The sequence below is a fragment of the Thalassophryne amazonica genome, chromosome 9 (assembly GCF_902500255.1).
Source record: "Thalassophryne amazonica chromosome 9, fThaAma1.1, whole genome shotgun sequence".
Taxonomy (NCBI): domain Eukaryota; kingdom Metazoa; phylum Chordata; class Actinopteri; order Batrachoidiformes; family Batrachoididae; genus Thalassophryne; species Thalassophryne amazonica.
In genome coordinates, this window is record NC_047111.1 from 104,844,565 (window position 1) to 104,870,488 (window position 25,924).

Here is a 25,924-nt window from a genome sequence, read left to right on the forward strand (position 1 = left end):
TAAAATTTAAAAAACTAGGACACCTAAGAAACTAATCAGGACTTCAATCCACATTTTATTCCTCCCACCCAATTGACTTGTTTTACCGCTTCCAGTTTTGTGTTCCGCTTTAAAATTATTGTGCCTGAACCTGATGGAACCAAATTATATACCGCTTAATTATTTTCCATGTAAGGATGTGTAACATAACCCAGTCTTATGGCAGTTCATGATGGCATCACAAAAAGTAAATTAAACTATGGGTTCGTGATACCATTGTGACTGGGACACAAATTATTTTGTAATGGGAACATGGAATGGGGGGGTCACACGGGGGTTAGGGTTAGTGGAAGGGAGACATGTTATGGTTGTGGTTAGAGTTAGGAGAAGCGGTAAGGTTATTAATAGTAAAATAAATAAAAATAAAAAAACGCATCACGAAAATGTCACTCATTTCGTGACGGGGCAGGTCTGTCAGTGGATAAAGAGCTAGTCTGCCAATATGTAGACCCGCCTTTGAATCCCGCTTACTATCTATCTGTTGCCTTGGACAAGACACTCGTACATTATCTCAGTCCACCCAGCTGTAAATGGGTAGCAGCCTTGGCTGGGCAAATAACCTGTGCTGGACTGCCGTCCCTACAGCATCAGAAGATAACCACCAGCACCAGCGGGTCTCGGGGCCTATGTTGGAGTTACTGCTTCCATAGATAATGAATGCTAAATTGCATGGGCTTTTGTGCATTGTGTTTGAGAACGTTTTATGGGTGATTTGCTATGATTAAGGGTGCACATCACAGCGGGTGGTAACATGATGCAGGAATCACTGACCGTAATCCCAAAAATGAAATTCAATCACCCACCTGAGTCTATGATCCTTATGCTCAATTACTCTGCCGCACAACTGAGCGTGTTCACGGCTGGCAACTAAAACAAAATTTAAAAAATAACAGTCTTCTATTTCAGACATTTCATTATTGTCCCATCAATGGTATTTAACCCTTGAGCGACCAAGGTAGTCTTAAAATTTAAATTACCAATTGGGGTCACTTATGACCCTGTTAAATTTACAACCCAGTCTCACGGCAAGTCGTGATTCAGCAGCACAAAATATACATTAATCTATTGGTTTGTGATATTGTGACGAAAAGCACCTAATTTTCATCACGGCAGCACGAATTAATTCTAATTCATTCCATCGTGGCTGCACGAAATTAAAAGTGAAGCGGGGGGGGGGGGGGGTCAGGGTGGTTATGGTTAGGGTTGGGGGTAGGAGTAGGGTTAGTAATAGTGAGTTAAAAAAAAAAAACCCGTCACAAAAATTTGACTCATTTCGTCACGGGACCACGAAAAAAAAACCATGAGACTGGGCTATAAATTTAATGCTGTTATAACAGCTCTATTTGTGTTTACCATACATATACTGTTTCCTTTTTCTGTGAAAGATATTCTAATATGTTGTAATTAAATATTGATTTTATATGATAAAATCAAAGCTTGTAATATATATATATATATATATATATATATATATATATATATTTATATATATGTGTGTGTGTGTGTGTGTGTCTGTCTGTCTGTCTGTCTGTCTGTGTTGGTGAGTACAAAATTAATTAATTGGAATTTTTGACTGTGGATTTCATTTTCTTTTATGCACCACAAAAGTATAATGCAGACCAAATTTGGGAAAAAAAAAATTTTATACTAGTTTTTATGAACAGTATCTTTTGGGAAAATAACTTGCATCAGACTACCATCCTGTCCAGGAGGAGTCCTAGACGCTCATCCGCTTGAGGCTACAGCGTATGGAGATAAGTACCGGCACCAACTGATCACTATGGAATCCAGAGACAAGCCTATTTCATCATCATGGCAATGGCTCTGTGGCGAGGAAGATCACTTCTTGATTGCTTCCTGGACGGGTTGTTTGACACAGCGATGACTGAACAGGCCAAGTCTTGATGCGCACTGTTTAGAGCTATTCCAAAAAGGAATAGTTTGCACCATGTGTCATCCTTAGTTATTGTGTTATGGAATAACATATCGACATGTCATAGAATCCAATGGACGTCGACATTGTTTGACCTTTATTTTGGAGACCAAGTGTAGCGGCTGCACTCTGCATTGTGTTATTATGACTCCGTCCATTCGCTCCCCTCGGGACGCGAACTCACGATCTTCCGGCATGGGAGTCGGACTCTCTAACCAGAAGGCTAAAACCCAGGGCTCTGGCCTTGTGACCAGAGAATCCTTTTGAGCTGTTGGGAGTGAGGTTTACTAACATCTGCACAGCTACTCCTGCTGGCCTCCGTTACACAAGCACTCAACACAGTCAAAGCTATTCCATTTATTAATCCTATTAGCTCAACCAATAATTTGCACCACGTTTTACCAAAATTGGAGTAACTTTCACTTTTGACCCTGTACAAACTGAAATTGACCTTTGTCACCATTCTTGCTGTTTTTAATCCCATAACTACATAACATTCAGTCACAGATAGTCCAAACTATACCTTTTTGAAATCTTTATGATCAGACAAATAATGTGGTATAGTTTTCAATATGATTGGAGCATTTTAAATTTTGACCCCTGTGCAATTCTTAAATTGACCCCAACCTGTCTGCCTATTGAAAATTCAAGTGGCTACTCTGTTTTTTTTTTTTTCTTTTTCAAAATAGTTTTTGTCTAAGGCGTATTTGTGCTGAATTTGGTGCTTGCATCACCATTTGAAGGATTGTTTCAGGTATCTATCTGCTGCACTAAGGCGGGAGATCGTACATTCGCTGCTGTCAGAGCTTTTATTTTGAAACGACAGAAGCGTCGAACAGGCACGAGACCGGCTCGGCGAAGAGGCTCGTGCTTCTCTCTCTCTCTCTCTCTCTCTCTCCTCCCCTCCCGTGGAAAGGACACAGGATGACAAGTTTTACACTCTGCTCTGTTGATAAGAGGAGAATTGCAGATGTAGTCGAGCGCAAAGAGGAGCAGAAAACGAGCCGTGGAGGAGCTTCGCACTCTGAGAGCCGTTTAACTAAAGTCACCAAGGAGGCTTCCGAGAAGGAGTCCATCGCTCCTCACCTGAAGTGTTTCCTGAGCTCAGCCGGCTGGACGAGGAGCACCTGCTAGCAGCAAAAAGTCTGTGAAGGACGGCTGTAAAGTGTCAGTTTGAAACATGGAGAGCTTGACGACTGGGAGGAAACTTACTTTGCTCCTGTGTTCCATTCTGTGGCGTCTCTCAGGTCAGTCAAACACGTCATTCTCAACTTTAACACTCGTTTTTCTTTTTATTTCTGCAAACTCACCATATTTTACAATCTTCTTTTAATTTTAAAATGTTTAAAGGGAAAAGAAAATCAAATATTGTGCTGTACTCCATTCCATTTATGTCATATAAATTGCGCCCCCCCCCCCCCCAATTTATCAGCTCTCCAGTGGCTCCGTTAACATTACTGATCGAAGTGACCTGAATATATTTTTTATTTTTATTTGTTTGCCTTCATGTAAACACACATTTGATGTTTTCTGAAGAGGAGCAACAGAAAAAATGTAGCAGTTTTTTATTTCATATTTAGGTTGCTTCAGTTTGTGTGATTCAAAATTGATTCATGTGTTTTTAAAAATATGAAACTTGAATTCAAAATAAGATTTGTTTTCTGCCTGAGGTGAGGGCTGCAAATATTTTTTCCCTTTCCCCATTATTACACTTGCGTGTGCAGCGGCACATGCTTCTTTTTGATCTCGTGTGCCCGCAAGCATTTTGTTCCAAATTGGACCATTCCTTGGTGGAATGTTTGACAGTCCGTCAAGGACAAAGTGGTTTGATCAGGGGAAAAATCATTTAAAAGTCAAGATCAAAATTTTGTCCCAACAATTACAACTATGGCAGGGGTGGTGGTCAAGTGGTTAGTGCACTTGGTGTTATGTGCAGACGCAGGTTGAGGAGCGGACCAACGTCTGACCGAACCCAGCGCTAAATAACCAGAAAGCGGTTCCACAAACAAAACGATTTTATTTCCACTCCGGTGCAATAATTAGTGTACAACATAAATATGTGGTTTATCTGGCGGAGTGAAGGACGGCGCGCTCTCCAGCGCCCAAAAGGATCGAAGCCTCGGCGCTTCTGGACTCAGATTCACCGCCAAACACCCCCCAGGTGGACACGACAAACTGACTCTGTGAAGGATGGAAAAGGTGAGGTAAGTCAACAGAGCTACAGCAAATATCTTTCAGAGGCACACACTATCAGCAACACATTCAGGTCTGAATTTAAGCTTTATGTAAATGAGCAGCTTCTCACAACAGGTGGAGGATCATCAGTCCGTACGCCACGGCAGTGAGAAGCAAACTGCACAATTCTCATCAGTGTTCAAATATACTGCGTAACAAAATGCCAAATTACTATTAACGATCATTCAGACAATAATCACCTCTGATGTGTGCTGACAGCATGTGTCCCTCACCCGTCCTCCTTCACAGGCACGATGTGTCAAACCCTGGCGCGGTCCTCAGCGTCTCACAAACGAACGTCACAAGGTCGAGTTCCCGGCAATTCTGCTTGAACCACTCATGGCTTAAATGCAGAACGCCATCTCATTATCTGCTTCAGCTGAAAGTCTTTAAGTTTACACGTGAGCATCATCCACAGGTGCTGCGAGTCAGTAGACCTGCATGTGAACATCCTCCACAGGTGCAGCTAATAATGCTGATGAGGGTGAAGGACTCTTCTGCCAGCACCGTCTCCACAGACAAAAACCAGTTTGCATACCACCTGGAGAGCAAAGAAAAGAAAACAACACAAAAACATCCAGCCAAACCCCCCAACACACAACACTTGGTTTCGGTGCGGCAGGTTCTCGGTTCAAATCCCACCCCTGCCACATTTCTCCATGTAATGTGGAGTTGCGTCAGGAAGGGCATCCGGTGTAAAACCTGTGCCAATTCAACATGCAGATCCACCTCGGATTTGCTGTGGGGAACCCGAGTGCAAACAAGGGAGCAGCCGAAGGGTCTTACTAATTACAAGTATATGGGTTGCTGCGGACTTCACACAGAGTGCCCTCTGGTGGCCATTTTTGGCAGATGAAAACACCGCTGAGCTCCATACAAATGCTTGTAATTTGATCACTTTTCAAAGGGGTCAGACTCATCAATAAAGTCAATTTAATGTACAGTGGTTCATTTCAGGTCAGCATGGTGTATTAATCTCATTTCAGGCAATGAGAGCTATCAGCTGGCTGTTAGAGACTAAATAAAACCAGCTGATTTCAATAGACAATCAATGCAGCCCAAGCTTGTTTTCATCAGGCGGCCAGTCGCGGAAGTACGAATTCTTTCCTACGGATTCGCCACTTCTGCGGAAGTGACTGTATCCGCTCCAACCCATAGGCACATGGTCACACTCTCATGAGTGCCACTAGCTTAGCTTATGACAAGCTAAAAGTGGACGCTCTCGTTATGACCGAAGAACTGTCCAGTTTCTGGGTATTCTGTGTTAGTATGTGCGTTAGTATGCCTCCAGTGAGCTCAATCTGTAGGTGCGAGCTATCCCACAATGCCAAAATAGCAGAGATGTCGGTCCAATGAGAGCGACACTCTGAGCAGGGTGGGGCTTGGTTACACATGGTTAGCATAAACATTAAGCACAAAAATAAAGTAATATGTTACTTTTCTATTAATCACAGGACCTGTGACCTTGAAAGATCAAACGCATTTAGAATGACTTTGGAATTGGTTAAAGATACACATATAGTCACTACTGGCATGTTACCTTTCTGTCGGTTACATGAGCTTTGACCGATGTTTGTGGTTATTCCCGTTTAACACAGTTTGTAGCCAGTATAGATTAAACATGGGGGGGAGGGTTGTGTGCTAGTCAAGTCTAAAGTGGAAAATTTTGAATACAATTGTTCAAATGTCAAAGGCACAAAGAGTCACATATTGTGTGGTGGGACTGAATCGCAAATACTTACTTTGCTCAGTGACTTCATGGAGTCTGCCATCAGAGACATATCTCTGTTTAGAACTCATCTCAGTACTGAGATGAGTAGTGAGTAGCCTTAGAAGAGCTGCTGGTGTGTTGAGGTCCTTGTATAGAGGTGTTTGGAGATGTTGATACCTTTTTGACAGAACATAGGTCCGAGATGCTGTATGTTTGTGAGACTTTGGCACTAACCAGTGAGCTAAGGAAGCAATTAAATGTCTTTGTTCCTAGATATTTTCTGGAACATCTTAGATGAGACGTACCACTTGCATTGTGAGGGAATGCAGCTATAATATTTTGGCCATGTGGTGCACTTCTCTGCGCGTGATCCAGTGCACAGGTGCCTCAACCTTGAGGACCTCAGTGGGTGGAAAAGGTCAAGGGGACACATGTTTCATCTGCCTGTAGCAGATAGGTGGCTTCTCTTGAAAGGTGGGAATGGACTTGTTGTCTGACTGAGTGCCTGCCATCCAGGACCTAAGGCGGTTCTTAGTGTGGTGTATGTAGTGATATGCAGTGATATGCAGAACCAGGACGTGCTTGGCCTGAATTAGGCTGGACACCTATCTCTCTCTCCTATCCTGTGATTGGTTGGCGGCCGAGACACTGACGCCAGTGTTGGTCAGCCTCACTTTGGTCAAGTTTGGGGGTGTGGCGCGAGCGCTGCTCTTCTATTGGTCGTTTGCTAAAAGGGATTCCCCGACCTAATTTTTCAAACTTTCCTCAACAGAAACAAACGCAACCGCATACTTCTGGTGAAAAGAATATCACTTTATGCTTGTTGACACCATTTGTCTACTGCACTATACATTGAGTAGCACCATGTGTTTTGGTAATCAGATGCCTCTTGACAACTATTAAAGCAATCTGACAAAGCAGGGATACTTACTTTTATGACAAAACTGCACGATCTTCTGAAGTAATGCACGGCAAACAGTCCGTTAGCCTGAACTGTCACGCCATATTCATTATCACACGTCACGTGACCAGCGTCAGGTCACTAGGAGTGGGAACTCCTACACCTAAATGGCGGCCAGTATCTGGCCCAGTATGGCAGTGTTCAGGCTAGGACATGCTCTCAGACCTGACCTGACTTTGTGTCAAATATGTAAGATGTAGGTGTTGCATTCTCTGAGTGCCCTGTCTTTCTTATTGAATAAACTCTCTATTATAGATTTATTTACTTATTTGACAATTGATGGATTCGTCTTTATAACCATAAGAAAATATACTGAGACAATGTGACGCTGATGGATCTTCATGGACTTGATGTACGTTTAGTGTATGTTGGTACACTTCATGCAAATCTTCCAAAATCACACATACAAACTCACTCACTCATCTTCAACCACTTACTCCAGTTAAGGGTCACGGGGGTGAGGTTGGAGCCTATCCCAGCAGTCATAGGGTGTGAGGTGGGGTACACCTTGGACAGGACGCCAGTCTGTCGTAGGGCCATATACAATACAGACAAACACATTTACACCTTGCAGACAATTTAAAGTTTCCAATCGACTTAACCTGTATATCTTTGGAATGTGGGAGGGAACCCACGCAAAGAACATGTAAACTCCACACAGAAAGGCCACAGGTGGGAATCGATCACATGGCCTTCTTGCTCTGAGGCAACAGTGCTAACCAATAAGCCACCGTGCTGCCCACATACAAACGCTAAACTTAATATATACTTATAAATCTGTGCTGAAGGTGTAGTTACACTTGGTTGGCCATTCATGCTGATTGTGATGTTGTATCAACTTGGCAACCTCGGCACAGTGGACACACTGACATGGCGTGCTTGTGTAACTTGCCACTGAGTCATTTTTCCATTGGCAAGGAGAGTCGGTCCTTCAGCTTGGTTTGGACATAACCGGACCAATGTTAATTTAAGAGCTTAATAGGAGGTGGGCGGGGGAAGCTCTAGAACTGCCTCAAAATTTAATCAACTCAGTTCTCCAGAAAATGTTGTTGACACAGCAGTCGCCTGGTAGAGGTAACCAGTTTTCCTTTGTGTTAGAGCTGTTTAAAATCAGTTTAGAGCACATTTGAATGAAATACTAATTAAAGGATTTTAGTAGCAACGTACACCAATTTATCTTTGAGCAATTTTAAACCAGATTTTAGCTTGATGTTGGCTTGAAGCAGTTTGACGCATTTTAATCATTGTTTTGTCATTTTATTGTCAATGCAGTGATTACCCGTATCATACCCTCGGTTTTACTTTCGGTGGGTACAACACATGAGATCTTGTGGGGTTTTTGCCATGTCAATGCAATTTCCACTAAACTTCAAAATTGTGACAAGTTCCACAAAAAGATAAAGAATTTTAGTTTTTTTTTTTTTTTTTGGCAAAACATCTCATAAATGAGTAGTACTGCAGTACATTGTTAATCACTGCACACCACTACTGGGTTCTGTCGTAGTTGCTCAGTTTCGCAACGACACTGCACTGAAATGTCTCTTGTGTGTCTGTAGGCACATCCTGAGGAATTTATTAATTTTCCAAACAGCTGATCAAAGTTATTGTTTGTAGTGATTAAACAACAAATTATTTTAGCTTTACATACCCCCTTCATATGTGTAAACAGAAATATCAATAACATTTTAAATGAGTGATTTCCTAAGTGTGAGACTTCGACCTCCTAGTGGGCCAAGACAGTACTGCAGTTTGGCCATGAGAGATAATTAAAAGTTAAAACCATGTCTTTGATTAAATTCTATTTTGTAATAAAGTTTAAAATGACCGAAAAATTCTAATTTTTAGAAATGTGATCAGAAGCTTGCTGGATTTCTTTGGTACTAGGTATCTTTGGAGGGTCCTTGGGTATCGCTGGAGATACTAAGATGACGAGAATCATTTATCATTTTTATGAGGTACATTTCTTGCATAATCCAGCACACGCAGTAGGTGCCTGAGTGTTGAAAACTCAGTGGCTGGAGAAGACTGAGGAGACGTCCATGTTTCACCTGTCTGCGGCAGGTAGATGGTTATTTTATAGAGGTTATTTTATAGAGGTGAGAATGAAGCAGTTGTCTGCCTGGGTGGTTGCCATCCAGGACCAAAGTTGGTTCTGTGGTGTCATGGATGTGGCGAAGTGGGGGACCAGCACATGCTCCCAGCATTGACTTGAAGTAATAAAACAAAGTTGTGGGATTTAAATTGTGTGTTATTCTTCATTGATTTGACCTGGTTTCATGCAATATACTGTATATGGAAATACGTCATCTTAGTTTCATATCTTAATCAAAACTGTGATTAAAGGTTCCAGTGGGCTCCAGATGATTTTCATATTTTAAAGCAGGCCCCGGCATTTAGTTTGGAAATGGCTATTTTAAATGACAACTTGGTCAGAGAATGTTATTGTGATAAAATATCACAGTGTGATTTTGCTGAAAGTCAGTGAATGTTGAATTATTTTTATCCACCCTTAATGTAAAGTATGTTCCTTAAGTAATCACATTTAAAATTAAAGTCATTTGTCATAATCTAATGAGGAATGAGGCACAGTAAATAGTATTTTTGTCTGGAGTTCCATGTGTGTGCCAGAGGATGAAGGCTTGGATTTAAAACGGAAACACCTGTTTGTTTTTTCACAGATCGAAACAAGTGTGTTGCACATGATTATGTCTTCCAGCGAAGAGTAATCCCTTTACAGCCACTACAGCATTGGCTCAGCAGACTCTCTCTAGCAATGTATTAAACTCCTACTTTCACTCGTCACCGTACAGTACAGGCAGCCTACTTTTCGCCTGTCATCTTTTTAGATTTAGAAATTAGGGCATGTTACAGCTGTGTGAGGATTTTGCAATGAGAAGTTGTAAATCATTAATTTCAGGTAAAATATTTAACAGTGCCCTTAGCATTTGTTATTGCCACTGTGTTTCTTCTTTGTGTCTTTTTTCTTTTATTTTTTTGATAAAAAGCACAAACTACATGTAGCATGTTTTATCCCCTAGAGTACCTTAATAGAGGTCAAAGGGAGAAGCTTATTTTAAAAACCAACTGACCTCTCAGCAGTAACTGCAGCTGGATTTCTCCTGGACGCTGTTAATTTTTGTTGTTTCCACTATTACCTTCACTGAAGCGGTAAAGACGCTACTTTACTCATATGGAAAATCAGAAAATATTAATTTATTTACCTTAATGGGCTCGCTCTCCTTCAGTTGAGTGCACATTAGTTCTGATAGAAAGCTGGTGACTTTCATTACCTTGAGACACGAAAGCAAGTGGGAGCTTCTTCTTATCCTTTCTTTCTTCCTTTCTTTTTTTTATACCTCCTTAAATTGCTCGAGGCAGCCTAAAGACTGTGTGGACTTTTAGCACTGTTGCCAAAACAATCACTGACGCTGACACAGGCAGTCTCAGGCTCACTCGTTCCACCCAGAGAGGTATTACATGACCATTTTTACCGTCATAAACCCCCATAATAACATTGCAGTTTAGATCCCTTTAAGGCATTTGAAGTGCTAATTCTGTACATTGTCTCCTTGTGGCTTATCTGGAGTATTAACAGCCATAGGTCATTGTCACAATACAACACTACAATAACAGTAGCATGACCTTGACCTCAGCGTGTGACTCACTATCAATCGTGTTGCAGGTGTGTCCTGAAAACTGAGGAAATGGTCATGAATAGCAGCCTGAGGCAACAGGAAAGGGAACGCTAATGGAGTCGATGTTGTTGCTGTGTTTAAGCAGGACGTGAGCAAATGCTCTCAAGCAAACAAGATAAGACGTCATTTAGGGGTTTCAGAAAAAAGTCTAAGCAATGGGGATTGTTATCGGCATGGATTCATAAGTGAGGCCTTTCATGGCAGTGGAAATATTGTCTGTAATTTTGCAAGATTTCTGTTTGTTTGGATTGAGAGCTGAAGAGGTGATGGTCTAGTGGTTAAGCATTGGGCTTGAGACCAGAGGATCCTCAGTTCAAATCCCAGCCTGACCAGAAAATCACTAAGGGCCCTTGGGCAAGGTCCTTAATCCCCTAGTTGCTCTCGGTGTGTAGTGGGTGCCTTGCATGGCAGCAGCCTGACATTGGGGTGAAGGTGAGGCATTTAGGGAATCACCCTGTTGTGTCTGATGATATGCGGGCGTTCGTGCTGGTTATACGGTCGCAAATTGAGCTTTACCGGCGACACGTCAATGGAGCCGGTAAAAAGGAGAATTTATAGCGACGCGTTAGCGGAGCTGGTAAAAGATATTTGCGACCGTATAACAGCATGAACGTCAGACACAAGGGGGTTATTCCCATTCTAATCCTATTCCATCATTTGCATGGTTTATTTTAGAATTTATTTAGAATTTATTATTATTATTATCATTGTACATGACACCAGAAAAAATACTGTCCATGACAATGAAATTAAAAACAATCTCTTAAAAGTACAATTAAAATAAATAAATAAAATAAATAACACTAAAAAAAAATGTCATTTTATTGATTTGAATACATTTAGCACTAATTATTGTAACACAAAATTGGTTTGGTAAGCTCATTGACCCTTGACCTCCTTACACAGGTGAATCCAATCATGAGAAAGGGTATTTAAAATGGCCGTTTGCAAATGTTTCCCCTCTTTGCATCTCTTATAATGAGTGGCAAAATGGGAGCCTCTAAGCAACTCTCAAATGACCTGAAAACAAAGATTGTTGAACATCATGATTTAGGTGATACAAAAAGCTATCTCAGAGATTTCAGCTGTCAGTTTCCACTGTGAGGAACATAGTGAGGAAATGGAAGACCGCAGGCACAGTACTAGTTAAGGCCCGAAGTGGCAGGCCAAGAAAAATCTCAGATAAGCTGAAGCAAAGGATGGTGAGAACAGTCATACTCAACCCACAGGCCTGCTCCAAAGACCTACAACATGATCTTGCTGTAGATAGTGTGTCTGTGCATCGTTCAATTATACAGCACACTTTGCACAAAGAGATGCTGTAATGCAGAGGAAGCCTTTTCTGTGTACACGCCACAAACAGAGTCGCTTGAGGTATGCTAAAGCACACTTGGACAAACCAGCTTCATTTTGGAATAAGATGCTGTGGACTGATGAAACTAAAATTGACTTATTTTGACATAAGAAGGGGCAGTATGCATGGCGGAAAAAGAACACAGCATTCAAAGAAAAACAGTTGCTACCTACAGTAAAATTTGGAGGTGGTTCCATCATGCTATGAGGCTGTGTGGGCAGTGCAGGTACTGGGAATCTTGTTAAAGTTGAGGGTCACTTGGATTCCAGTCAATATCAGTAGATTCTTGAGAACAATGTTCATGAATCAGTGACAAAGTTGAAGTTGCACCAGGGCTGGATCTTTCAACAAGACAACAACCCTAAACACTGCTCAAAATCTACTAAGGCATTCATGCAGAGGAACAAGTACAACGTTCTGGAATGGCCATCTCAGTCCCCAGACCTAAATATTATTGAAAATATTATTGAAAATCTGTGGTATGATTTTAAGCGGGCTGTCCATGCTCGGAAACCAACAAACCTGAGATGTTTTGTAAAGAGGAATGGTCCAAAATACCTTCAACCAGAATCCAGACTCTCATTGGAAGCTATAGGAAGCATTTAGAGGCTGTTATTTATGCAAAAAGAGGATCTACTAAATATTGATGTATTTTTTTTTCTGTTGGGGTGCTCAAATTTATGCACCTGCCTAATTTTTTTTTTAAAGAATTATTGCATAGTTTCTGTAAATCCTATAAACCTCATTTCACTTCACAAATATCAGTGTGTTTGTCTGCTATATGATAAATTTAACTGAAATTGCTGATCCAAACAACCAGTGATTTATAAAAGAAAATCATGGAAATCATCAGGGGTGCCCAAACTTTTACATACAGATGTATGTATGTAGCTAGATCTGTTGAAGATTGAGGTTCTTGGGACATTTTTGTGGTGTGGGGTGTGCCTGAAGGGGAATATATTGTAAATAATATATCTGTGAAGTGAGCTCCCATGTACTGCCATAACTGCAGCGCAATTTGTGCATAGCATGTAGTTTTCTAGAGCTCTCGGTGCAAACTTAGTTAAATTTCTATTGCCAAACTAAAGATTGATACATTAAATATATAAATAACTTAGTTATTTGTTTAGCCCATCACTTCTGTACACAAGGGTGAAATTGTCAACACATTGCACTCAGACTGGTCTTTAAAGCACAAAACAGGTATTTTGAAGATAGAGTAGAACCATCTTTAGTGTATTCATGGAGGTGTGATGTCACGTTTCAGAGCCCTATACATCTGGAAGGCTGTAAAAAAAAAAAAACTAAAAATGTTGTGATGATGATATGCTACATTATAATGGAATGTAATTTATACAGGCCAGACATTTATTACTCTTATGAACTGCCATACAGTTAATACTAGTGCTTCTCCAATAATTTTTAGGCCTGGTGGTACGCACCGAAAACCCAACAAACAACAACAAATCCTGAAATTGCGCTGTGCATTTCATGGAAAAATGTGTGACACTTAGAAATTGCTCTTTATTTATGTAATCCTATTTGTTATTGGTAGTTAAAAAAGACTTTTCACAAAAAATGCGTGTATTGTTTTTCATATCAAAAAATACCCAAAGACTAGTTTGACTGACCTCTCCACCACTAACTGCAACGGTGAAAACATCAGACCTTAGGGTGCATGTGCATCGACTTTTTTCTTCAATGTTTAAGTCCAGACACCCTGGTAATTTAAAACATGGCCACAATAAATGAGGTTGGGCTAAACATGGCCCACGGGCAGTAAATTAGCAGCCCTGATTCAGCTGCTGCATAGCGGCTGCTGTCCGACAAATCATCATGCTGATCATATTGAATCACAAAGTTAATACTTTTTTAAATGGCAGTTTACCTTCAGCAATACGAATGTCTGGTGTGAAACAGAAGTTACTGAGAAGGAGATTTAACAGCACCAAGGCAATGCGTGAACAGTGACACAATGCTTCATGAAGAAACATCTGCAGTGCAAAAATATATTGGACTGGAGGTGGAGGGTAATTTCCGACTGTTGTTATGTCAGTAGGAGTCAAAATCTGTGGAGTAGATATCAGATTCTGTTGAAAACTGTGATTGCCAACATTTAATTGATGCAGACAGTAGTGAGTGTTTTAACATCACGCTGCTGTCACCTGACCATAGGTAAGATTAAAAAAAGCTGATTAGCGCACTGTCAAATCATAAAAATGTAATTACTCCACAGAAGATTGTGTGAGGGAAACCTAGAATCAGGAAGCTGTGGATGCACTGAAATGATTATTGACATCCAAATTAATGGATATTTACCGGTGTTTTGCATTGGTGCTAAAATATTTCGATAATACTCATGAGGAAATGCGGAATAATGTTTAAGATGGTGCTTTTGGGACAGTGTGATGTCAGATGAAATCACTATTCCATTAAAGGGATCGCAGGGCTCTCCCCAGAAATTTAGAGTATGATGGTTCTGTACCTCTTGGCAGGTTGTGGCCAGGGTGACCATCTCATGCCGCGTTCACACTGGACGCCACGCGACGCCACAAATTCGCATCCCTCGTCTGGCGATGGACGCGCCACCATCGCCTGGTGTGTCGCGCTGCTTGAGCCGCGTTCACACCAGATGCCACGCGATGCCACAAATTCATCATTTGCTGCATGAGCTGCGTCTGGATGACGGCCACTTTCAGCGGTACTTCTGCCTTGGACCCAGTCCCGTTTGTGCGTGCACATGTGAAGGACATGTCCACATCAAGTATAAACTCCAGACATCTCCACGTCACTACATATCCAGTCCCTGATTGGTCATCGCGGCACGACAAAACAAAAAAGTTTAGATTTTTCGAGTTGAGGAAGAGGGCGACTCGACGCAACGCGATATTGCGCCACAAATGCGCCAATCGCTCAAAATCACTTTATTCACGTCGCTTTATTTGCGTCCATCGTGTCCCATTGCGTGGCTTGGACTTTTGTGGCGCCACAATGCGTCCTTCCATAGGGATTTCATGGCAACCTGTCACTGCTGTTGCTCGCGTGTCGTCCGGTGTGAACGCGGCTTCAGGAAGGGGCAAGAGGTGGCATTTTGCTACTGAGGCAGTGTTACATCAGAGTAAGTCAGTGTACCATTTAAGAGATCCTGCCCATCAGTCTAGTCAGTGGTTGTGTGGAGCACAATGGGTCATCTAGTTCCGCAATATTTCTGTAGCGCGATCACAAACTTAGAAACAGAAATATAAAATTATATATACTGTTAAGAAGTAGGGATATCTTGATTTTCTTGACTGATTGGTTTTGACTTTATTAAATGTGGGTCTTGCCCTTTAAACACACCAGCACTATCTGATTTATATGTTTTTTTTTAAACGGTGTATTGAAGGAGCCAAAAGCCACCACTCTATTCATGTTTGAAATGCAGTAATTTGATCTCAAATTATTAAGACCATCCCAGTCCAAGAAACATGGAAGCTGCTGCATCACGCAGAACACCACCAATCTGTTTTACACTTCAACTGAGTTGCTACATAAATAGAATGTTAAAATACACCTCACACTGCTTTTGTGCTGATTCAGCCCTGATAACTAGGAAAATAGGATTACTTTAAATTGCCATTTGTTTTTCTGTTTGTGGTTGTACCTTTTCTGATTGAGCTGTTACCGCAGATATGCTCACTTGTTTTTCTGAACAGCACAAACTCATTAAAGCTGTTGCAGTGATCTTGTGTTTGGATCAGCTAATTTGATTACATTAATCTGGGTTCAACAGGATGTCTGCCTAATTATCAACTTATTTCAATTGTTTAAATGGGTTTACTCTGGTTGCCAATCACCTTTTCCCTGGATCTTAAAAATTTCAAATTGAATTATTTTCCATTATTAATTCACTCTTGGTAGTGTATGTGTAAGGCATCACTGCTGTCTGTATTGAAAGATTTAGCGACTGAACTGTCTGGCTTATTTGTGGTTTTTGGACAGTTCACATGAGAACAGAAATATTCCTTTGGCGAGTTTCAGATAGCACTTGGGCTCTTTTTTTCTGATTTGTTTTTGTTACAATCTTTAGTCAAACTGTAGGTCAGACAAGTGCATGTGTAGCTGAATAACAGTGGAATGTTTTCAGGACATTTTCAGTTTGTACTGCACTGCAGAAAATGACCCTGTCTCTAGTCAAGATGTGCAATGGAAAATATTACTTTTTCTGTGTTCCCGTTGGCATTCCATTTGGATTCAGTGTATGTGAGGTGAATACTTTTAGCACCAGGCCTCCCTAATCAAAGGCCAGTTGTTCATGGCAGCAATGGAAAAACCATGCCTCATATCTCAACCAACCATTCTACAATCATAGTTCTATTTTGGACACACCATCTGCCAGCCGAACATTTTCATTTGTTTTCCAGGTGGATCCCACCGTGGACTTTACTTATTTAACAAGGTCAATCCATACAAGCTTCAAAGGCTCCATTGGGATGATGAATAGAAGCATTTCACTGCCACTGTTGATTTTCTGCAGAAAAAATTCAGTGGTTTAGATTAATGACTCAAGATTGCTGTCATTATTTTTAGCTACATGTTATTTTAACACAGGATCTCTTTTAGGGCATTGATCCTCCCTTTCCTCCCATTATATATTTTAAAGTGTCTCATACTGGCATACTCTATATATACGAGGGCTGTCAATAAAGTAAGGGTCCTTTTTATTTTTTTCAAAAACTATATGGATTTCATTCATATGTTTTTACGTCAGACATGCTTGAACCCTCGTGCGCATGTGTGAGTTTTTCCACGCCTGTCGGTGATGTCATTCGCCTGTGAGCACTCCTTGTGGGAGGAGTCGTCCAGCCCCTCGTCGGAATTCCTTTGTCTGAGAAGTTGCTGAGAGACTGGCGCGTTGTTTGATCAAAATTTTTTCTAAACCTGTGAGACACATCGAAGTGGACACGGTTCGAAAAATTAAGCTGGTTTTCAGTGAAAATTTTAACGGCTGATGAGAGATTTTGAGGTGATTCTGTCGCTTTAAGGACTTCCCACGGTGCGAGATGTCGCTCAGCGCTCTCAGCCGCCGTCGTCAGCCTGTTCAAGCTGAAAACCTCCACATTTCAGGCTCTATTGATCCAGGACGTCGTGAGAGAACAGAGAAGTTTCAGAAGAAGTCGGTTTCAGCATTTTATCCGGATATTCCATTGTTAAAGGACATTTTTTTAATGAAAGACGTGCGGACGGATCCGCGCGTCGGGACGCAGCCGACGCGGTGCGGCGGCACAGGAAAAACACCTCCGTGTTGATAACCATTTGTAAAATCCAGGCGGCTTTTGATGGCTTTCAGTGGAGTGAGTATATGAGAAATTGTTTAACAGCAGGACATGTTCCAACTTGTCCTTAAGGCTTTCAACAGAGGTGTTTTTCCTGTGGCGGAGCGTCGCGGCGGCTGCGTCCCGACGCTCGGACCCGTCTGCACGTCTTTCATTAAAAAAATCTCCTTTAACAGTGGAATATCCGGATAAAATGCTGAAACCGACTTCTTCTGAAACTTCTCTGTTCTCTCACGACGTCCTGGATTAATAGAACCTGAAATGTGGAGGTTTTCAGCTTGAAACAGGCTGACGACGGCGGCTGAGCGCGCTGAGCGACGTCTCGCACCGTGGGAAGTCCTTAAAGCGACAGAATCACCTCAAAATCTCTCATCAGCCGTTAAAATTTTCACTGAAAACCAGCTTAATTTTTCGAACAGTGTCCACTTCGATGTGTCTCACAGGTTTAGAAAAAATTTTGATCAAACAACGCGCCAGTCTCTCAGCAACTTCTCAGACAAAGGAATTCCGACGAGGGGCTGGACGACTCCTCCCACAAGGAGTGCTCACAGGCGAATGACGTCACCGACAGGCGTGGAAAAACTCACGCATGCGCACGAGGGTTCAAGCATGTCTGACGTAAAAACATATGAATGAAATCCATATAGTTTTTGAAAAAAATAAAAAGGACCGTTACTTTATTGACAGCCCTCGTATGTCAATATGACAACACTTGTTTGATTTCTGGCTGTGTTCCTATTTTTATCCTGACAACACTTCACCTTAAAATTTATTATACTGTCAAATGGAGAGCAGTGGAAGGCAGTTGGACCAGCTTACCACTATGGCCTTATCTCTAATTGCCTATTTCTTATAATAATACCAAATGGATGTGCGGCAAAGCCCCGTTCCAGTTTGAGCCGGGATTACCGTGTATGATGCCCACAGACCTCATGTACAAGTCCCCAACAACTGGTCCAGTTTTGATTTGAGGAAGGAGATTGAGGGATTTATTGGTACCTACAGTACATAATGACACATACATACAACAACATTTTTTCAGTTCCAGCCAAAGCAGTTTGCTGCCCAATTGTTAGTCCATGCCACTGAACCAATTCTGCTCATAATCCTGTATTTTCACTCAATGAAATGCAGTATAACACCCAAAAGAACAAACTAAAATAAATCTTGCAGAGATATTAGTGAATGTACAGTAACATGGTGGATTAGTGGATAGGTTCCAGCTCCTCCATGACTCTTAAGAGGACTAAGCGAGTTCAAATAACAAATTAGTGAAGATGTTTAGAGATCCAATATATAAATTGACCACCCATACAACTGATTTATGAGTATTATTGATAAATTAATAATTTTATATGTTGCCATATTCCACTTTTGTCATTGTTGTTGTTCCAAATATCTTGTGGCTGCTTGCACAACTGTAATTAAGCTAAATAAATTTTGCATCATTGTCCAGGCCATTAAATTAACTGTGGCTCATCCTGAAGTTGTGTCTTTCTTGTTCTGAATGTTTTGTTCAGTAATCAAACTTTATTGCATATGCTACACTAGGTTGATACAATAAATCTGTTGTTAATTTCAGTGGGCATTGTCTCAATTTGTTGTGTCTGCTGCTATCAGGAAGCAGCACCATGACTGTGGGAACAGGGCTAACCCACTGTGTCACCCCAGACTTTGTGTGAGTCTTTATTTTCAATTTATTAATGGTTTCTTTGTACCCTTAGAAAAATGCCTGTACTTTTTATTGCAATTCGTACTACATTTTTTTTCATTAGTTGTACACAGATACAGATGAGGACAAAATTATTATGCCCCCTTTGAAATTTAAGGTTTTATTTAAAAATTTCCTAAGTGCTTTTTTAAAAGAGCAAGGAATTTTCAACACAGCATTTCTAAACATTCTAGTTTTATTTTGAATGCCTATATTATTTTACTATGCACACAGAAACAAAATAATTTCACAACAAACAAACTACCAGTGTCAAAATTATTAGCCCCCTTAAGAAATGATTTTTTGTTGAAGCATCCACGGTTTTCATGTATCCCATAATCCCTTGTGCGCCAGAGAATCGCTGCAGTCAAAACAACATAGAGAATCCACATGATGACAATTATAAATGAATATTATACTACAAAAATGTAGTTTTTTATGCTTTTCATCACGTTAATAAGAGACTGCATGCATGATACCCTGAAAACTTGCTAAAACAATTATAACAAATAATCTGTGTCTGCTACATTTACTCTGTGTGGAATTTAGCTGCAGCTGGAGTACTGACAGGGATTAGAAGGAGAGAGCATATTTCACCCATATTGGCCTCTCTTCATTGGCTCCCTGTTAATTCCAGAATAGAATTTAAAATTCTTCTTCTTACTTATAAGGTTTTGAATAATCAGGTCCCATCTTATCTTAGGGACCTCTTAGTACCATATCACCCCAATAGAGTGCTTCGCTCTCAGACTGCAGGCTTACTTGTAGTTCCTAGGGTTTGTAAGAGTAGAATGGGAGGCAGAGCCTTCAGCTTTCAGGCTCCTCTCCTGTGGAACCAGCTCCCAATTCAGATCAGGGAGACAGACACCCTCTCTACTTTTAAGATTAATCTTAAAACTTTCCTTTTTGAAAAAGCTTATAGTTAGGGCTGGATCAGGTGACCCTGAACCATCCCTTAGTTATGCTGCTATAGACTTAGACTGCTGGGGGGGTTTCCCATGATGCACCCAGTGTTTCTTTTTATTCACCTCTTTTTGCTCTGTATGCACCACTCTGCATTTAATCATTGATGATTGATCTCTGCTCTCTTCCACTGCATGTCTTTTTCCTGGTTCTCTCCCCTCAGCCCCAACCAGTCCCAGCAGAAGACTGCCCCTCCCTGAGCCTGGTTCTGCTGGAGGTTTCTTCCTGTTAAAAGGGAGATTTCCTTCCCACTGTCGCCAAGTGCTTGCTCATAGGGGGTCATTTTGACCGTTGGGGTTTTTCTGTAATTATTGTATGGCTTTGCCTTACAGTATAAAGCGCCTTGGGGCAACTGTTTCTTGTGATTTGGCGCTATATAAATAAAATTGATTTGATTTGATTTTGAATTTAATAAACACAAACCGAAATTCATATATATATATATATATATATATATATATATATATATATATATATATATATATATATATATATATATATATATATATTAGTCTGGAACAAAGAGGACAAACAGTTGTAAAGAACAATAATCAAGACGTTCAAGAGCAAACTTCACTTTCTCCCAAAACAACATGATCAGGAAGCGAGTGTAGCTCACAGCAGCTTCCATTGAAAATAACGGAGAGACAGCCTGTGAGTCTCACATGTTTACATAAAACAAACGCAATAACGTCTATGAACCCAGAGAATATATTCATGAGTGTTAGGCACAATATAAAAATAGTTTTATGTTGCGATGTTAATGCTGTTGTCCATGTGCAGCGGTTAAAGTGCAGTTTGATCAGAGCGTCTCAATGCAGTTTTCAATGTTACTGAGATCTCGCAGCGCTGCGACCTCTCCGAGGTTTTGCGGAATTTGAAACCTGAAAAGGGCAGATAGGACAAACCACTGTTGTGCAGTGTTGGGCTTTAACTTTGTAATGCTCAAAGCTTTTAAAATCAATTTAAAACTGTTATCTTCCAATGTACAGACAGTATAAGAACTTCAGTCATGGTTTGAGCTATCACTTGATAAGGATCAAATGAAATCAGTTTAGATTTGAGGAAAAAAGAATTGTTGATGCCCACAAAGCAGGAGAAGGATATAAAAAGTTATCGCAGCCTTTCCAAGTGTCAAGAACTGGAGTGAGGAGTATCATCAACAGTGGTGGGCACAGTTCTACTAATTAGCCAAGCTAACTTTTTGTTAGCAGAAAACCCTCAGTGGGACCAATTGGCTTGCGCTAAATTTAGTTCCGCTAACTTTCAGTCTAACATTTGTTTGGTGGCATAGTGATTAAAGTTTTATGGCCAAAAACATTTGTAAACCCTAAAGTCATACGTGTTAGTTCCTGTCTGTTGCGTGTCAAACCACTGTGAGCTCAGTTCTGCCCCAGCAGAATTTGGACAGCCGGCTACCTGCTGACATTGGAAAAAAAAGTGTCATTTACTTTCCACATGCAACAACACAGACAGTAGACAGGAGACATAAAACGCAAAGCACTTTTAACTTGTGGTTTCACTTATAAAAAAAACCTAAATCTGAACAGTTTATAGACATTAACGGCAACTCTGTCATTTTTACAAAGTGAAAATATCGCACATATACTTTCAAGTTTTGTGCTAATTTTGAAGGTTTGAGTGTTAAAAGACACACGTGCCAAAACGCATTATGGGAAAAATGATTCTCTTTCAGTCACGCGCCCCCCCCCCCCCCCCGTCAAAATGCATAGAACAATGCCATCTACTGGATGGGAGTGTGAATAGTGACCAATCGTTGGTCGCTAATTGTTGTGAATCACACTTCACAAACAGAATTTTCAGTTTTGCAAATGCCTTTTTTTTTCAAACAAAAAAAATGACATTTACAATTACACATTTATTTGTAAAACACACGTTGCAGTAACTTGTGTTTGGTTTTTACAAATAAATAAACCAACCAACCAGTGATTGAAAGGGGACTCATTTTTCCCATAATGCCTTTTGGTGTGTGTATCTCTTAACGCTCAAATCTTCAGAGTTAGCGCATTACTTTAAAAGATATGTGAGATTTTTTCACTTATAAGTAAAACCATGAGTGAAAAGTGCTTCGGTTTCATGCCTTCTGCCCACTGTCTGTGCTGTTGTATGTGGAAAGTAAATGATGCTTTTTTGGAGGGCAGCAGGCAGGGAGCATAAAGACAGAAGCTCTGACATGTTGTTCATTTGGGGTTTGTGATCGCCGTTGATTTTACTCAGAATCTTTACTCAGCAAAAGCACATTAATTTAATTTAGTTGGGACTACATATATTTATTAGATGGAAATCCAATCCAATTAATCAGTTTTTTGAGTGCATCCATGACACCACAGAACCGTGTTGGACAAGTATTACATAAAAATAGGATTTTGTGAGGGTTTTTTTTTTCTTTTCTTTTCTTTCCCCCGTTTTGTCATACACGAGCTGTGACATCTCCACTATGTAGAGACGTGCGGAAATGCTGGTTGTCCCTTTTCTGGGTTTTCTGTGACATCCCATCTCTAATCATGGACCCAAAAGGAAGAAGGCCTCCTCTCAGGGGTCATGAGAAAAGTAGTGAGCAATTTTCCCAACACTGCTCTGGCCTGTAGATGCACTTAAAGACACAAGTACATGTATGCTTCCTAACTTTGTTTTCTTCTTTTTTTTCTTCTCTCTCTCTCTCTCTCTCTCTCTCACTCTCACTCTGCCCCTCCCATCCTTCATAAGAAGTAAGAAAGACATCAGCCGCCTGCATACATGGATTTCTGCCCTCATGAGCGATTCTACTTGTAATAAAACCGTCTTGTCGAAACTAAAGCATAGTTCTGTGTATTGTTTTCAATCCGGGCTATATAAACAGAGTTATCCACGCTCATATTTCCTTCTGGGATTATGCAGACAATAATATTTTGATTTTATTTTGACAAGGAGTTATGTTATGAAGAATCTGAATAAATAAATACTGTGTATATAATAGTTTAAAGAGGTTCCTTGAAATCATATTGACAGCAGGTGTTGCTGAATTGCACATGTGATGCGAGACTGCGGTGTCAGACACATTCCCGACAACTAATTTAAGGTTACTGTGATACGACAATAGCCAGGTTTTAACAACGCACCAGCTAATAACTATTTACATTCGCAACTCATCAGGTGGCTATTTCAGCTGGCGTGGTTGCCTCTAAGTTCCCTTCCTAAATGATTATGGCAGGGTGCTGATGTCAATCCCTTGTTCTGTGTATAATGATTATAATAACTTACTGGTTTAATGTGCAGCTCCTACTGCCTTCAAATACAGATGCAGTGTTTTAATTAAAGGGCACAGCTCTGTGCCATAACAACACCCTGGTTAGACTGTTGGAATTCGCAGTAAACTAATTTAGTTTGAATCAGCTGTATATATCACGCCTGCCTGGCATACATCATTATATGTTCATCACACCCACTATACAGGATACCGATTGGTATCAACATTTGGAGTGAGAGCACAGACAGAATACCCCCACAGCCACAGGCATGCCTAAAAGGAACATTTCATCAGCACCGCAAAAGTCCAAGTCCAACACACCCCCAGGACAGTCATCCTGGCCACTGGGGAACACACACTACGTCATACTCATCCAGTTCAAGCTTCAGGGGTTGTAATTATAGACAGTGTTCATACATCTGTTGCCCAGTTGCTTCATCAGTTGTAGTTGTTTCAGATGGTTACAGTAAAAGCCATTATTTAAAAAAAGGGATGTGAAATCTAGGTTCGGATTTACCAGAAAGTATGTGGTCACATATGGCATATGCTAATCTGCAGCATACGCTTTCCATTTCCTATTGATTGAGTATAGCCATTGTAAACTTGGGGGTATGGTGTGTATGGCTGACTTGGTGGCGGGCAAGTATTACTGTTTTTCGGTTATTGCCTATACAACCTGGCTTGGATGGACTAACTTATTCACTCACTCACTTTACATTTAGGCTGTCGAAGCCCTGCCAAGGCAGGGAATTATAGTATAATACGGATATCCTGATCCAGTTGCTGCATTCAGTATCAGGTTTTGTGAGATTTCCTGTCTGACCTAGGAATGTTCATGTGTGAAATTTGTTCATGTGCGGTGTGTTGTCTTTACCGTGTGGCTGCACACCACACACTGTACAACCAAAACTGTCAGATCTAAGATTTTTTTTATCTCCATGTGTGTGGTCTCTCAGGTATTGGAAACCTACGCACAATTTTAAAATTGTGCCGTGTGAACCAGGCATTAGTCTGCATTTTGTCTAACTCCGCTTCATAACCCCCATACTGACGGAGCTAACTTCTGGTGCTCTATCAGTGCTTATTGCTAGCTCATCAGCAGTGCCACAGTACTCTACTTTGCTTCAGATATGCACAAATCTGACAGATTTCACATGTGATTAGATATGCTTCTTACCGGCCCATGAGTTCGCTGTAAAGGCCCACTTTTGAAGCCATATTTTAAAGACATTTTTTTTTACATGTAGCAATAATAATAACTATAATAAGAACATTTATAATCATAATAATGATGATGAATGTATTTTTAAAAGCTGCCACCAGTCTTTGATTAATGTTGTTGAAACAATATTATTCTGAGTGTTCTTGTTTTACTTCTGCAGTGCTGCAGTAAGAGGAATGAGTAAGTGAGCAGTGCCATATTTAAAAAAAAATGTTTGTCTAGTTTAATATTTTGTAAAAAATAAAGCATTAAGGAGCATGGATTGAAGGTGCTGTTGTTTTCTTAATGCACTGCAGAGCTGTTCAGTTAAGAAGCACATACTTTGGACATAAATGTGCTTGCGGTGTGTTTTGTGCAAGTGCAATGTCTATGGAAATGCAAACATTAGATTGGGGTTTGGTACTGGCCGATGGTCAATACTAAATGACTCATAGTGGGAGAGCCTGTTTTGTTTCAGTGCCCATTTTGTTATTAACACCAAAATATTTATTTGTTTTATGAAGATGCTTGAGTTCTGAAAATGGGAATAGGTGTTGAAGGAAGAATACTATCTAATAAATACTAATACCAATAAATAATAATAATATACTACTAATAATATAAATAATAATAATAATAATATTACTAAAATAATACTAATAAATACTTATTTATAGGCTGTATTATAAAATGACACCTTCTAAAAAATCTAAAATGTTCAGCAGTTCAACTCTGATTACTTAAATTTAATAGGTTTTGAAAGGTTTCCTAAAGCAATGGTTTCTAAATATTTCTTTCCCCGCAGAAGACTGCGCGGTCACTAAAATTTCACTGGAAAAAAACACTGGCAATGCTGAGGCTACTAGACCTCTATGTCATCCAGTTAGGTACGATGACATCACATCTTTCTGCAAATGTCACTTCCTTCCAGTGTTGCTGACAGATGTTACAACCACAAGTCAACAACAACCATATATCCTTATGACCAGTCCTTCAAAAAAGAAATGCTAATGAAGATGTAGACAGACGGGAATTGAGGGCATGGGCTTACACAAAATTGGCTGCATTAAATTACACTTAACTCTGAGGTACTTACGTGGGGGTGGAGTTAAAGATTGCTGCACTTAAGACTTCTGGGACAATGACATAATCCGTGTTTCCTTCTTGAAGTGTTTTGAGCTGTTCGTAATTATACTCTGCTAATAACCCCATGTGCGAGCTTGACTTCCCACTCAACATTTAGATGGACAGAATAGCAGTTACCCACTTTCTTTGGCATTTTAGAAAGTCATTGCAAAAGTCTAGTGAATATAATAATAACTTGGATTTATAGAGCACCTTATTATTGCTACGATACCCAAAGCACTTACAAATTGCATAATTCACTCGCACATTCACACACTGGTGGTGGTAAGCTACTAGTGTAGCCACAGCTGCCCTGTGGCAAACTGATGGAAGCATGGCTGCCATTCTGCGGCTACAGCCACTCAGACCACCACCTCACTTATACATATTCATAAATAGGCATATTTTTGATTGTGAGAAGAAATCCACGTAGA

The 25,924-nt window shown here is 40.4% G+C and overlaps 1 protein-coding gene across 1 annotated transcript in view; it reads left to right on the plus strand.

The window, feature by feature from the left end:
- Positions 1-2,861: 2,861 nt before the first annotated feature.
- esama (endothelial cell adhesion molecule a) overlaps positions 2,862-25,924 on the plus strand; it is a 153,720-nt gene continuing 130,657 nt past the window's right edge. The window contains exon 1 of the mRNA XM_034178893.1: positions 2,862-3,219. Within this exon, the coding sequence (XP_034034784.1) occupies positions 3,153-3,219 (67 nt within the window). The 5' untranslated portion in view covers positions 2,862-3,152. The remainder of the gene's footprint in view (positions 3,220-25,924) is intronic.